Genomic DNA, 16,597 nt, shown 5'->3' on the forward strand with positions numbered 1-16,597 from the left:
CCGAAAATTCTGGTTTTTTTTTACTTTTCCGATTTTTGTTTTTTTTTTGTTTTTTTGTTTTTTGTTTTTTTTTGTTTTTGTTTTTGTGAAAATTATTTGCAGGTGAGATACATGTATTGGCTATACGAATTTTTATAGAAATTCCATTTATCTTTTCATCAAGATGTTACGAAATGGTTGAATATTACATATACTATAACACATATTACCAATGGCAGCATTTATTATTGTAACATGAATCTTCTTTTTTCCTTTGATCTTTTTATGGAATAACATAGAGACGACAAGCATGTACCAAAATGTATGCTCTAAATTGAAGCAACCAAATAATATTGCATGAAAGGTCACATGGGCCTATATAATGCAATGAGGAAATAGCCATAAAATAACCAAAACACTAAAACCAATATTGCATGGGTAAGCTCCGCCTCTTTGGGAAAAGATTACGCCTACAAAAAAGCACACATACAAATGTCAATTTTATTAGGTTTCATATAATAAAATACAAATCTTTAAATCTCTGCAGGTTTTCTTTGCCAGACAGTGTTTGCGTTCGTTTGAGACGATATCAGCTTTTCTATATCCTCATCTGAAACGGGTGCGATGAAACGCTCCGGTTCGACATTCTCATCTTTGAAGTCGGTTAGTAAGAAATCTCCAAGCCCAAACGTGCCCAAGTGGTAATAATCCACAGCTTGCGAAACACTCATGTCATAAAATGGTTCAATATTTTGATGAATTTGCGACAATCTAATATTCTCCTCTATTGTTGCCGACGCATCTGCTAATGATATATCTTCCTCGACATCTTGAAGAACCTGCAAAACAGTAAACAATCGTATTAAAAAAATGAAATATCTATATTTCCAAAAATTAAGGGCCAATATAGGGCATATAAATGACATCACATCGGAGAAAAATTTTACCGATTTCCGATCAAAAGCACAGGTATTTTGGGCATGGACCCCCCCTTTTTGGGTCCCAAGGTAAAACAATAAAATCTTTTCACTTGCGGATCGTGTGGATAGTAGAAAAGGTATTGTAATCGACTGGTTATGGAGTTTTGAGACTTGTTATATGCCTACATATTGTAGAAAATTGTAAATATGGAAAAATAAATAGATTTTTTTTACATTTGGGCCAAAAAAGGGGGTCCATGCCCCGAATAGTTGTGTTTAAAAGCCTTCAAAAAGACAATTAGCGTAAATCTGTCTAATTCAATTAAAAAATACACACCTGAGAGAGAACCAAATCATCGCTTTCTACATTTTCAATGTCAAGCCAATCTGGTAGAGCGAATGCGTCTGCCATACTGCCTACTGTGCGGGTTATTAGATTTTCCCGCCAAACGTTATTTTTTTCTGCACGGACTGTCATGGGCGTGTCATTCATGTTACAAATCATTTATAGCAACGCCTTCCTCGTTAGCCAAATAAACTTCTCACGCTGCCCGTTCGAAAGTTTATTTGTCTAACTCGGAATACTTTGCTATAACTATAACGTACATACAAAGTAAACTACTATATCATTAACCACAAAAAAAGACGGGATATTTTGACATTCGAATCTATTTACTGATTAATTACGTTTCCTCACCGTCACCGTAACATTATTAGTTTATTTATCTGGTCGCCAATTTGAACAGTCTACGAGTAGAAATACGTCCTCCAAAAATCATGTTTAAATTTGAAAAAAATAGACACGTTAATTTAATAAAATAACTTTGAATCATAACAAGTTATGCATCATTGTTTTTGTTTATTTAAATGCAAATAAATAGCTATTTAACTCCTTCACATCACCAGACTTTGCGAACTGATCGCGCGACAATGTCTAGATGCAGATCTATGAATAAATATCCAGAATAGTAGTTGATATATTATTTTCAATGGTCACATAGAAAAATAAACACTATATAGATACTAAGAAACATTTATTTACTCAAATAATTCAAAATTACGTGCTCTCTACCACTCTTTGTGTAGTAGGACCGTTTTGAAATGTTAAGTCAATGGACTTGTGTGCCTAAGTCTAAAGTACACTCTAAAAATGACCAAAATCCCGAGTCAAAATGGGGATGATACCCTCATAAAATAACCGTGTTAAAATGATACGTGTTACTTTTGCGATTTCAGGAAGTAAACTTAGTGAGTATTGTACGCATGCGTACATGCCTTTCAATTTTTTTAACGGGAGGCTTTAAAACTACTTTATTTAAATGAAAAACCCCGTGCAGGTCCGGGTGTTCAAAGAATAGGCCTGCAGCAGCTCTAAGCTTGTCGTAAAAGGCGACTAAATATTGTTCAGAACCCTAGCCGGGGGCTAGGGCGCTCTGCCCACAGAGCAACTGGGATGTGTGCCCCAGGCCGTGGAATGGGGTACCCCTGGCGTGTTACATGCTGGGGTTGTCAGGCTATAACACGGAAAGCCTGACCGCAAACCATAGTGGTGCACCGTGTTGGGAAAGATGCCACGTTCCTCGCACGTTAAAGAACCCTACCGTGGTGTTCTCCCGGAGTAGGAACCATAGGGCTCCGCCACAGGAGGCTCAATTGCCCGACCCTACCCACCTCTCCCTATTTCCAGTGGTAATCAAAATTTGTCGACCCCATTGTCCTTGTGTCCCATCCCTTTTTCATTTCATCATCATTTCATGTTCATTTTATCATCAATTTCATGTTCATCGTCAGAATATAGCTGAAATATTGCTGCTCGGACGTTAAACCCCAACAAACAAACAAACATTTAAATGAAAAACTGATAAATTTGTCAGATATTTGTTCAACTGGTAACAGTCATGGATGAAATGGGAAAGCTGAAAGTCGGTGTCAATGTCGACATTCAAAGAACGGACGGTAATCTGCACTTATCCATATGACCTAAAGCGGTTGCTAATAACTCCCCAGCATGACTGGGCTTTTCGTCATTTACCATTTAAGCTAAGCATGTTGATTTATGTGCACTGTACAGTAGACTTGTTATAGAAACGAATGTGACGAACGTGTCTATTTGTTTCGTTGGTTTAAATTAAACAGGTTGGTGTAACTTTCAATTTATGATGCATCAGCCTGATGGGCCTTCAGGGATTTGATGTTACAGCTAATACTAGATACTGGGACTGGTCACTCCTAACAAAGTCTATATAATGTACAAAAGTAAATATGGCTCCCGGTCTAAATACTGGGTCAACTTAAAACATGAGATTTATATTTGACTTAAGCATACTGGGGAGATAGAAATTATTCAGGATTTTAGTTACAGAAGTTAATTATATTAGGAAGGCAATGACCTTGGTTTAAGTGCAAGCGAAGTCTGAAGCAAAAGTATCTGGTTCCCTTTTTAACAAATTTGAAATTTGTGTCTTTTATCATTTTGCCACCTTTTGTTAGGAATTTTTCATCAGTAATATGTGGGAGACGGCAAAGGGAATTCCAAATATTTGTAAAATAATTGGAAGAACCAGGAATGTCAATAGAAGCCATCAACCAGCAAAAATGGAAGGTTACTTGTTCATCTTTTGACTGCTACTCTATTTTTAAAAATGGGTGAACTCTTACAAAAGTTTCATCAGTTTACTTCCTACTTATTATATTATTCATGCTACTTAAAATACTACTGATATCCCACAGAACTGTTCCCGGTTCAGTGTAAATTGCAGGATTTTATCAAGATCCAACTTGAAGTAGCTTTTCTAGATGTCTTTTAAACTATTATCTAGCCTACATTTTTACTATTTCTGACGCTTTAATAATACAGTATGTATCCCGATAAAGTGTTTTGCTTAGACAAAAGTTTCTCAGGTGTCAGTATAATGAATTTTAGACAAATTTCTATACATTTATGAGCTGGCTTATAGAATTAACAAACTTATTATGACAAAGTTATGATGGAAATACTGAGGTAGGGTAGTGTTCACAAAACACTAAAATATAATAAAAATTTCAAAATTTTCCTGTAAAAATCAATAATTACTTATTAGTTTTCAGTAATTGCCCCTGAGAAAATTAATGAAATTAGTCGCCTTCTAACTTAATAATCCTCTTACTGACAAGCAGACATATGTGTCCATCACCAGCTCGTTGCCAAGCAGATATATATATCCTTTTTAAATGAAAAGGAACTTGTATCTTTAAATCTCTTTCTTTCCTTGCTATCAATGCATTAAGGTGTAGTGAAATGCACGTATGACTGTTTAAATGTATAATAGAGTAATCAAGGGAACCAAGGTTATAGCGGTAATCAAAAGAATGTAATCCAGGGACAAAGACCAGACATGGAAAACAGACATGCACAACAAAGAACATAAAGTAACTAAAATCATACATACAAAGTAACAAAAGCAAATGAGCAACTCGACTCCAATATAAACTGGAATAATGGACGAGGTGCACCTGTAGGGTAAGCGTCCTCTGCTTTTTCTAGAAACACCCGCCGAGTTGCTCATAAAAAGTCAAGTACATAAACATGATTACATAATTTCATTAATTACGTCATGAACGCTGACTTCCAAAGATCTACAAAGTATTGACACTTTCAGAATTTAAACTTGACAATGTCTGACTTTGATGACTGATGGTTTTTGACTTAGGACAACAGAAAAGGTGGTGAAGTTGATGTTGATGAGCCAGGCAATAAGACCTGAGTCACTCACCTTTGGAAATCAGACAAACTTATATGATGATTAATCCATTCAAAGTGCAGATGTCAGTCCACATCTGAAAAAATCCTTGTGCAGAGATAAAGCCTTCTTCATATGGGTATTATGAAAAAAACCGACGTTGAATCAAATCATAGTTTCATACATGTGTACTGGCAGAAAGGATATAAATTTCAATTATCCAACATGCCAGCACGTGGCTTGGTATTGAGAGAAAATCAACACATTTCAGAATATGTGTAATAAAAATTTGCCCTTATATACTCAAGTATAAGTTGATCCCTCCAAAAATTGGACCCCCTTTCAGTCTCAAATTTCTGGAACTTAGTCTTGTCCCGCTTATAAGTCAGGCTGATATTTGGCAGTTGCATTGCTAATATTCCTGAGTTATAATGAGTATACCTGTTTGTTTTGCTAACTTCAATAAATGTTGAAATAAATTAAATGGTCAATTGTTACAGAACAATTGAAAGGTCTTTCCCACCAATTCTCTCTTGACAACTATCATGTTCATGAGAAATGACCTTTGTTTCACGGCTAATGGCTTATTGTGTTCTAGCATGTCGAGACGGCTCGATCGACAATATCTATTTCTTGTATATGTTCTAAAAGGCGAGGTTTTTGACAATTATTAAATTTGCAAAACAGCTCTGATTCTTATAAGAACGATGAATTCTGCAGTAACTGTGTTGTAATAAACTATTTTTTCCTGTCAATTCCATCAATACAATCAGTTGAGAACAAAATGAACTTGTGATTTTCATGAAAATAGATAAATTCAAAGGGAGATAATTATAAAGTATTGCAAAGCAAAAAGTCTCAATCGTCACTTCCAGGTCAAATGGCCACCCCTCTATGAAGTACTAAAACACACTTAACCTAGAATTATGCATTGTAAAGGTATTATTTGAGTGTGTATTGAACAAATGTGGTCAAAATTAAACTCAGATTGTAAACTCTTATTTCGTACTATTAAGTCTCTACAAAAGTATGAATATTTTGTATAAGTGTGAATAATGTGCCTCCATTGTGTAAGTTGGAACAACAATATCGGAAGAAAGTGATTTTACAAAATTACTGTACAATAACTGTTTAAATATTTTGATAACCAAGAAGTCGGTCTCTGTTCTTGCTATTTTAAGGCAACTTACAGAGTAAATGTAAATTGATTCAGTACATGAGTACTTTGATTTTCCTATTTAAATGACAATTGAAAATTATTAATACATGTTTATTTGTCGTGATATTCTCGCTATGCTGTTGTTTAAATGTTAGGCCATACATGGGATTGTTTTGCATTTAATGATCGTAAATAGTGGTTTTTACTGATAAAAAGCTGGACACTCCCGATTTAGGTGCCCATGATATGTCTAAGGCCACTTTAAAAAAAAATGTATTGGAAGTATACTTTTAAAGACAGTTTTAAGAAACGAACGAACATTACGCATGTCTTAACATTATGTACTTATTGTCTTTATCCATATGCATTTTGTTTTAGATTAGTTTAAAAAAAATGCATTAATTACGGTAAGAACTGTTGTTTTCAAAGTGTGCACCAATTTTCAAAGAGAGAGGTGATTTTCAATAACGAAAACCGGCAAAGACACCACTAATGGAATTCGTTGTATTCGAATATAGTTCTAAATGTCGGTGGAGAGTTTTCCTATAGATACATATTTAGACAGTAAATACCGCGTTACCAGTAGTTATAACTCATACTATAAAGACTTAAACAAAAAAAACTACAGCAAAAAAGTGCCTAATAGAGATTCAGAAATGAACATACAAATGAGGTAAAATATCTTGTCAAAGTTTGACTAAGAACCAAGAAATACAAAAACATACTGCAAATCATTTAAGATCAACAGTGAAGGTCCCAAGTCTATACGACTTACGGTTTAAAAGTTTAGTGACCAACCGAACAATTTCATTTTAGGTCGCGAAATCGCGTAACCAGGGAAACCTCAAATCTTTTCGAAACTTTGTCAAATAGTACTGCCCCGGGTTTCTAAAAAATATGGAGCTTTCGGTTTGTGTGTATCTAAAACGGTTTAAGAAATTTTAGCAAAATTAGTTTTTCCGCCACGGGGCAGATAACTCTGGACCGACAAATCATCACGTCTCACAGGGTGAATTCCAAAGATTGTCAAAATCGTGTCGTGATACGTTCAGCCAAAACTTTGGCAAAATGACTGGCGGAAAAAAAAGAATGATAATAATAATCAGAAGAAATACAAAAAGGTCTTCCCATTGAAATGGGAAAGACCTTAACAAAATTTGTCGAAAAGGGTTTATATTGGTTATTCCAAGGAAAATATGGTATCCTGGAGTAAATACAACAAAAAAAAAATGCAATTTTTGAAAATGTCGCGAATTGGTGTATTTTCACCGACTTCTGAAAACCGTCAAATTTGACCGGAAGTATGCATTGTGGCATATCATTGGATGTGGAACCATGCTTCTAAATTGATTGGAAGTAGTTTGAGTTGTCTATCTTGAACCATATTGGCAAAAATGGCATTTTTGACCCAGTTTTTGACCATTAAAACAAATGACCTTGACTTTTGAAATGGGAAAGACCTTAATAATTACAAGCCAGAGTTGTTTTTACAGTAGTAAGTAATTAAATTCTTGACAAGCCATGTAAATTGTTTTACTACAGCCATTTTTTCATTCATTCTAATTTTGGTACAACTAATAACCCAAATTAAAATCATTTATATAGGGAACAACAATGAATAAAACAGGAAGTTCATGATATTCTAACAAATCATTATTGAAGATATTTCAGTAAGTTAAGAGGTTTTATCTGAAGGAAAAAGAAATTAAAAACATATAATTGTCATAACCAACTCAAATATTGATTACTTTTGTCAAATTATGGTACATTATTGGGTCATGTTTCCATTACACCTTTTTTTGCTACATAAGCGGACACATGTAAAATGGATGAGTGGGAAATACAAATAAAATCATAGAAGGCCTGTATTTAGCAAAATAAAGACGGTAAACAGTAAATATAATTTTAATGCATTACATTTTAGCTGTAAAACGTAGAAGATGAACATTTTAGTTCATAAGATAGGTCTTGTCTATAAGTCAGAACCCTTCTCAGCAGTTAAAAAATGTATCACCAAAATCTTACTTAAATTCATATATGGTAGAAGCTGTTTCATCTAGTTAGGCAGGTTATTAATGGTGAATTCAGAAGAAATTGTCATTTAACAAGGGACATAACAATACATGTAGATAAAAGCATTGTGAGATTTAGAGAAATAAACTGTCTTTTGTCAATGAAGAAAGTATTTCATAATTTTGATTTATAAATAAAGGGATAAACTTCATAAAATTTATCAAGACGACCTAATTATTATGCATAAATGAAACCGGAAGTAGCACCCACTTACCGTATATGGAAGTGCTTCGTCATTGGTTCTCTATATCCATTTTGGTGCATTGTAAATGTATACATGGGTGGCTTCTTTTATCTTTACATGGTTCGGTGCCTGGTGACACAGGTGTCGACACAGGTGTATGGCTTCGATAATTGAAATATAATTGCATTTCTTTTGTCTTACGATTTTGGAAATGAAACAATTTACATGAATATTGGACACAATACGCAATTTATAATGGGCAACCCTAGGAGTGTTGAAGGGAGTTTTTCTGGTACGAACAGTACTTTGTACCTCACATGGCCTTTGGTCATGTGAGCTATTGCCATCACTTGGCGTCCTTTGTCATCGTTATTAACAATAATACTAAAGTCTTCTCCTCTGAAACTTCTTGACCAATTAGAACCAAACTTGGTATGAATGTTGCTAGGGGTATCCTGCATAGAACTGATAAGGGGATTTTCAATCCGTTAAAAAAATGGCCGCTGTTACTAAAAAGAGAACATAGGAGTCAGACAGTAGTTTTTTTGCACATACATTTGTATCTCCAAAACCGTTAGATTAAGCTAAATTCTGTCATGGGTTTAACGTGGTCATCATGATGAAATCTATCTTTGGTCAAATTTGGGTTTTAATCTGTTTAGCCATGTTGGAGTCATTGGCCTTTTTCAACTATTTTTGCTATTTTTCATGTTATTTCTTTCAAAAGTCTCCTCCTCTGACATTATTTCATCAATTGGAAACAAACTTGTTATGGATGTTTGTTTGTGTATCCTGCATAGAACTGATGTAGGGATTTTTTTATCCGTCTAAAAACATGGCCACTGTTACTAAAAACAGAACATAGGAGTCAGACAGTAGTGTTTCGCATATATCACCAAAACCATTAGGTTTAGCCAAATTCTTTTTGACCCTTTTTATTAGGACTATAAAAGTTGTCAGACGACTCCTTGTAAGAGTTATTGCCCTTGAAAGGAGAATTTTTTTTTACAGTTTTTAGTCAAGATCTTGAAAACTATGATAGATTAAAAGAAACTTTCAATTGTTGAAATGATCCTAATGGTACGTCCTACCAAAGACTTATGAATCATAATTGTTGGACAACTTCTTGTTAAATTTATTGCCATTGAAAGGCAAAATTCAACCAGGTGAGCGATTCAGGCTTCTGAGAGCCTCTTGTTTTATAGGTCAGGTAAAATATTTAATTTTAGCAAAAAAGATTTAGAACAAGAGGAATCTTCAGCACGAAACCTTTATGGGTTCTCAAATATATTATCAAAAACCAATATAAAAATAAACATGTTCGTATTATCCTATAGCTGTACTAGCTTGCAAGGTACTGGTACACTTGACAGGAGTAAAAACGGATCGAGATCAGAACAGTTTAAATCTTGGAATGTGAATGTGAATTTATTTTATTTAAAAAGTCCAATCGAACATGACAGAACGTACTGAAATATTTCTACGTAATCTTTGAAAAGAAGTGGTGTCGTCTGTGGGTCTAGTCTTCACATATGTAATAGTTAAATATTTCTGTCATTGTTTATCATTTTCTTCTCGAAGTTGTTTAAAATTGATACAGCTGTATCAATATATTCGCTGGCAAACCAGAACTTTCAATATTTTCACTCTCCATTGTAGAAATCATGTAAAAAGTGTAGAAGCCCCATGCATTTCAACCACTCTATCAATGAATTGAGAACCAATGACGTAGCACGGTCACGTGACCACATGACTAATTAAAATTTGTATGGCTTGGGTCATTGTCCATTTTTGAATCAATTTATCTTCATTTGAACCGTACAAGTGACTACAAGGGACGTTTTTATGATATATATTTGGTGTAATAAATCAAATGAACCAAAAATTGAAAAAAATATTTTTTTGTGTCGTGTCTTCTTTAAGTGCAGCAATGGATAAAAGATTAACAGCATTTCGTGAGATACAGTAATTCATCTTAGAACTGCAGATAATAATTTATTTCTAATTCACTAATTGCAAAAAATGTGGATATTCATGAGACATTCTACTTAGTATGATATGGTGGTAACTAATTAAAAAAATTATATGTAGTGCACAAAGACCATAAAAGTAACACTAACACCCATGAGATAACATTTTTAGCTCACCTGTCTGTAGGCCAAGTGAGCTTATGCCATCACTTGTCATCCGTCGTCGTGGACAACTTTTAAAAAATCTTCTCCTCTGAAGCTACTGGACTGATGGGTTTTAAACTTGGCATGATTGTTCCGTAGGCTGTTCTGCACAAAATGACCGTTGGGATTTTTGATCCATGAAAAAGGATGGCCTCTGTTACTAAAATAGAACATACGGGTCAGATTGCAGTTTTTTGCAAATAACTCAAAAACCGTTGCCTTTAGCAAATTTCTGGCTGGGGTAATATTGTTCAGCATTATGAGATGAACCTATGCCAAAATTTTCAAAACAATTTGTCAACTGATGTAGGAGTTACGGCCCCTGAAACAGTTTTTTTTTTCATTTTTCGCATGTGCAACTTTGAAAATCTTCTCAAAATGACTGTTGGGATTGTTGATTCATGAAAAACATGGCCTCCGTTACTGAAAATAGAAAATAGAGGTCAGATGGCAGTTTTTTGCAAATAACTCAAAAACTGTTGCTTTAGCAAATTTTTGGCATAAGTAATATTGTTTAGCATCATGAGACAGACCTATGTCAAAATTTGCAAAACGATTGGTCAACTGATGTAGTAGTTACGGCCCCAGAAACGTTTTGTTTTTTTGATTTTCGCATGTGCAACTTTGAAATCCTTCTTTTCAAAATCCATTGTACATAATTCAATGAAAGTTGACATATATGTTCCTTAGGGTATCCCACACAAATTGATTATTGGGATTGTTGATTCATGAAAAAACATGGCCACCATTACTAAAAATAGAACATAGGCGTCAGATGGCAGTTTTTTGCAAATAACTCAAAAACCGTTGCCTTAGCAAATTTCTGGCATGGGTTAAATTGTGAAGCGTCATGAGAAGGACCTATGCCGAATTCATACCATTCATTGACTAATGTAGGAGTTGCGAACCCTGAAACAGTTTTTTTTTTGTTGTTTTTCTTTTTCACATGTACAACTTTGACAATCTACTTCTCAAAAACCATTTCAGATCATTGAATGAAAATAAGCATAATAGTTCTTTAGAGTATTGTGCTCAAAATGACTGTTGTGATTTTTAATCCGTGAATAGATATGGCTACCTATACTAAAAATGGAACTTAGGGGTCATAAGACAGGTTTTTGAAAAAAATTCAAAAATTGTTGTCTTTACCAAAATTCTGGCTCAGGTCATGAAAATGCTATGAAAAGCATTTCTTGCATTTTACAATTTAGTTGATTTTAACTTAGCCTATCTCATTCCTCAAGTTTTTCAAATAAGCAAATGGTTAACCAGGTGAGCGATTCAGACTCTCTTGAGCCTCTAGTTCTGAAGTATTACCATTGGAATGGTAATTAAAAAATACATAAAATACACTAAGTGTATAAACAGGCATTTAGTCGTTAGAATTGTAGTCTTTCGTGCTAATATTTCCGGCATGTGCCGACAATCCTTTGTGTAACAGACCTTGACTGAATTTGACTGAATAACCTTGTCAGTGTTAACAGTTTAGAATTATTTTAAGGGTGGAATTTATGAGTGATTAGAGTGTTTAAAATATAATTTAAATTGAATAAGTGGAAGGGGCTTAAATGAAAGTAATTATATTAGATATATTAATTAAACAATATTTATTTAATTGAGCTTAAATAATGTTTTTTTGTTGTTGTTGTTTTTTTTTATGTCTGTGGTAAGTTGGCACTACACGTTTTCCTACATTTTGACTGAACAGCATTTGAAGAATTCTTTTTATCTAGCAAAAGTCTCTGATACAGAATTTCTTTCTCCTCTGTCCATCTGAACACTGCAAAGACCGGTCTTAAAGCTTTAAGTCCATAAAAGGTGCACTAAGACCAATGAGGTGACATATTTCTGAAGTAAAAGTACTACCATTGAAATAGTAATTTATAATTAAATAAAATACACTAAATTTAGTGTCCCGTGCAGGTCCGGGTGTTAAAAAATAGGCCTGCAGCAGCGCTAAGCTTGTCGTAAAAGTCGACTAAATAGTGCTCAGAATAGTGCCCACAGAGCAACTGGGATGTGTGCCCCAGGTCGTGGAATGGTGTACCCCTGGTGTGTTACATGCTGGGGTTGTCAGGCTATAATACGGAAAACCTGACCGCAAACCATAGTGGTGCACCGTGTTGGGAAAGATGCCACGTTCCTCGCACGTGAAAGAACCCTACTGTGATATTCTCCCGGAGTAGGAACATTGGGCTCCGCCACAGGAGGCTAAATTGCCCGACCCTACCCACCTCTCCCTATTTCCAGTGGCAATCAAAATCTGTCGACCCCATTGTCCTTGTGTCCCATCCCTTTTTCATTTCATCATTATTTCATGCTCATTTTATCATCAATTTCATGTCCATCGTCTGAATATAGCTGAAATATTGCTGCTCGGACGTTCAACCCCAACAAACAAACAAACAAACAAACTAAATTTAGTGTAAAAACAGTCATTGAATCGTTAGATCTGTAGTCTTTTGTGCTAAAATTTCTGGCATGTGCCGACAATCCTATGTGTAACAGACCATGACTGAATAGATACCGACTGAATAAACATTGTTGTGTTTAACAAACAGTTTAGAATTATATTTCAATAGTGGAATTATGTGTGATTAGACTGTTGGAAATATATAATGTTAATTGAATAAGTGGAAGGGGCTTAAATGAAAGTAATTATATTAGATAGATTAATCAATGTTTCTTTAATTGAGCTGAAATAATTTTTAGGGTGGATTTTTATTGTAGCAATTTTTGTTCTTGTTTTTATGAAAAATCGTAATGCTGATTTTGAAAAAAGCTTTTAAAGAAATGAATAAATAAACAGTATTAAGATTAAGTCATGCAGTTTTAAATAGTTGAACATCTTTTCTGTGTTCTATTTGCACGAGGTCTTTAACATTGATTGGGTTTTTTATGTCTCTGGTATGTTGGCACTGCATGTTTTCCACATATTGAACGAACAGCATTAGAAGAATTATTTTTTATCTAATACAAATCTCTGATACAGAATTTCTTTCTCCTCGGAAGATTTTGAAAACAAGCTCTGATACGTAACAGCATATGTCTTAAAAGAACAAAAAAGTTCATAGTTTCCTGTTCCATCCAGGGACTCTTACAATGTCATGTAGTGCAGATCGTACAAGTGATGGAATCGATCATTGGACGAACTAGGAACAGATGAAATTAAACATCTTACAGTACGAACAATTTACGAATCCAGAACTAAGATTCATGCGTACCATTTAATGGAAAATATAATAAGGAAAATATCGGAAAAAAATCTTGTCCGTTTTATATGTTCCTGATAACATTAATTATGGATATTAGAATGAAACAGAATTAATTATAAAATTTGAAATTGCATAAAGCTACTAAAAAAAATTAAATTATATGAAATAAATTTTATTCACCAAAAATTAACATATTATAAAAAAAAAAAAAAAATGACTTAAAGATTTTTTCTCCCTACTCTCAAATTTTAAGGACACATAAAACTTATACTTTACTTACATTTTGGAACGTACATATGTATTTTCTTCACGTAGTATGCGGAATACCAAATTAAATAATCATACGTCTATTTTAACTTTATTTAATATCAAATTAAATTGATAATAATGTACAAATTAAAAAAAAATCAATACTATTTTCTAATTTCAAATTAGGTGAAAACTTATATGTAAATGACTAAAAGACAAGTCTCGACAAACAGCTTTCGTAACTAAACGAAAACCAAGGTCGCCACCTTGCCATTTTCAAAGTAGAACTAACAGAACTATGATGCGTGTATACCAAACTTTGTAAAAGACATCGTTTCCATTTTGTTGGCATTTTATATGCATTTACTTTTATTGCTGAAACTGAGTAAATTTTGAAAGGCATTACTAAGTTGGTAAAACATTTTCCAAGCATTATAATTTTAACTTCAAATAATAAACTGTTTACATATATACAAAAATTTCATTTCAAGTATATTAACCAACACCAGAGGGTTTGTGACGGGTCTAAATTTAGTAGAACTATCGGTGTAAACAATTGCATGTTGCACATGTTTGTTTATTCGAAATGTCAGTTACCTCCTTTATAATTTCAATATTTTAAAAAAAAAATTCAATATTTTCAACAGTAAAGGACTTTTTCCATAATTTGTAATTACAATAGTTATAGGAAAGAAATAAAATTCCTTCTACTTACATAAGATTTTGATATTTCACTTGAGCAATATTGAATATTTGTAACATTTTATGCAACATTTTACCTCAGAGTATGTCATAAATGTTAAGAATAAGTTGCCCTTATCATTAAAAGTTAATAACCGTCCATGCAAGACCCGACAGGGTAGTTATGGACGTTAAAACCCCCCTAGTAAGTTAAGTTTAATACTTTCACTGCAAGAAGGTTAACGAATTTAAAATATCACTACAATTTTTTCACATTGAAACTGAATTCATAAATCTTTTATAGAGGAACTTAAGGCTTCAGTAATACATTGTCAGCTTATTCACCTCTATATATTTGTGTTATATAAGATGTATCTGTTTTTAAAAGCACTTGGTCATCTGAGAAAGGTCTTTCAATACAATAAGGGTGTCATGCATATATTAATCATGCAGTCAAATTTACTCAGTTTGCAAATTATGATGCAACCTTCATTTTCAAAAGTTGGCAGGTAAGCAATTGAATACAAATTACTGACTTAACACAAACATACAAAATCAATGTCCCTTCTTTGTTGAAAAAAAAATGCTACGCGCTAAAGTGCCCTCCTCCCTCCGCCCCTCAATTTTCAAATCCTAGCTAGAACACTGGTCACAATGTATGTACAACTTCCTAGTCAAATATCAAGGTTTAAAAAAGCACTAAAAAATCTTAGAATAAAATCGCACATAACGAGACTATGTAATAACTTCAAATAATTCTTCATATCAGCTTGTTTACCACCTGTTATTGACAGTGGGGCCCACAGAGATGATTCCCATCTCATTGATATCTATTTTTTTTATGCCCCCGCAATGATAAGTTGAGGGGACATATTGTTTTACCCCTGTCCATCCGTCCGTAATTCTGTCCGTCCCATAAATTTTCCGCACTTTTTTTTAAAAAAAATCTTTGAAGATATTGAACTGATTTTTTGTATGTGAGTCTTTCATGATTAGTTACAGATCAAGTTAAAGTTTCTTTTTGCTACGCTGAGTTGTACCAAAATTATGGGCACTGGACTTAAAAAATTCCATGGAAATAACAGTTTTCTGCACTTTTTTGTAAACCCTTGAAGATATTGAACTGATTTTTTGTATGTGAGTCTTTCATGATTAGTTACAGATCAAGTTAAAGTTTCGTTTCGCTACGCTGAGTTTTACCAAAAATATGGGCCTTGGACTTAAAAAATTCCATGGAAATAACAGTTTTCCGCACTTTTATTGTAAACCCTTGAAGATATGGAACTGCTTTTCGGTATGTGAGTCTGTCATGATTAGTGACAAATCGAGTATAAGTTTCATTCTTCTTCGCTGAGTTTTACCAAAATAATGGGCCCTGCACTTTAAAAATTGTATTGAAATAATAGTTTTTCTCCATTGTTTGTAAATGCTTGAAGATATTTGACTGGTTTTTAGTATGCGAGTCTGTCATGATTAGTTACAGATTGAGTTTAAGGTTCGTTCAGCTATGCTGAGTTTTACTCAAAACCACATGCGGGGGCATGTGTCTCACAGACACAATAACACATCTGACAAAGTGCTTTTTACAATTATGAGTTATGATATAGCTGTATGAAGGTTAAATGCGGGGGCATCACTTTATCTAGTTTTTTTTTGAATTTGGACTCTCTTAAATCGACAAATAATGACCATATTAATTGTGCAATAGAAATTTGAAAGATTCTGGTCTTGTCGGATATTCAAATAAGATTTGTCTTTATTGTCTTTGTTATTTGATAATTCCCCATGCAAATATCCCCACCCCCATACAATCTCCATTGGGTATTTCTTATCAAACATTTTCATTATCGAATTAAATTTTATATTTTTAAATTCTTAAACAGTTTAGCTGTTATTTTTAATTAAATATACATGTAATATATTTCTTTAGATCAATAATGGATTTGAACCTGATTACCTCATTCCCCCCATACAACATTGCCACCCCCATACCCAATCCCCTACATACCATAGAATGGGAAGCTTTCCCCATACAAGTAAACTATCTATTTTGGCACACATACAAATGTACATTATACATTTAACATGTACATGCATATTTACATTATATCTTGCATTAATGTTTTGCTTCAAAGTTTAGGAAGGATTCATTCAGCTGTAATCAGTGATGTAAATGCTGAATCAAAGAGTGTTACCGTTGAATGGTTCGAAAAAGGAGAAACAAAAGGCAAAGAAGTAATAAAT

General features: G+C 33.6%; 1 protein-coding gene and 1 pseudogene across 1 annotated transcript; one reads left to right on the plus strand and one right to left on the minus strand.

The window, feature by feature from the left end:
• Nucleotides 1-400: 400 nt before the first annotated feature.
• LOC148601171 (uncharacterized) lies at nucleotides 401-1,432 on the minus strand. The gene is made up of 2 exons (XM_088554616.1): nucleotides 1,237-1,432; nucleotides 401-818 (listed from the first exon to the last, which is right to left on the minus strand). Exons 1-2 carry the CDS (start codon nucleotides 1,402-1,404, stop codon nucleotides 513-515), a joined length of 474 nt encoding a protein of 157 aa, XP_088410742.1. The 5' UTR covers nucleotides 1,405-1,432; the 3' UTR covers nucleotides 401-512.
• A 1,301-nt stretch (nucleotides 1,433-2,733) lies between these two features.
• LOC148601172 (kinesin-like protein KIF2A) overlaps nucleotides 2,734-16,597 on the plus strand; it is a 35,215-nt pseudogene continuing 21,351 nt past the window's right edge.

The sequence above is a fragment of the Perna viridis genome, chromosome 12, assembly GCF_037379345.1.
Source record: "Perna viridis isolate PV_CMFRI_1.1 ecotype Kerala chromosome 12, ASM3737934v1, whole genome shotgun sequence".
NCBI classification, from domain to species: Eukaryota; Metazoa; Mollusca; class Bivalvia; order Mytilida; family Mytilidae; genus Perna; species Perna viridis.

Coding starts and splice junctions, on each gene's coding strand:
- LOC148601171 (XM_088554616.1), bottom strand. CDS start 1,404: ATGATTTGTAACATGAATGACACGCCCATGACAGTCCGTGCAGAAAAA. Junction 819..1,236: donor ATGATTTGGTTCTCTCTCAG/GTGTGTATTTTT, acceptor ACTGTTTTGCAG/GTTCTTCAAGATGTCGAGGA.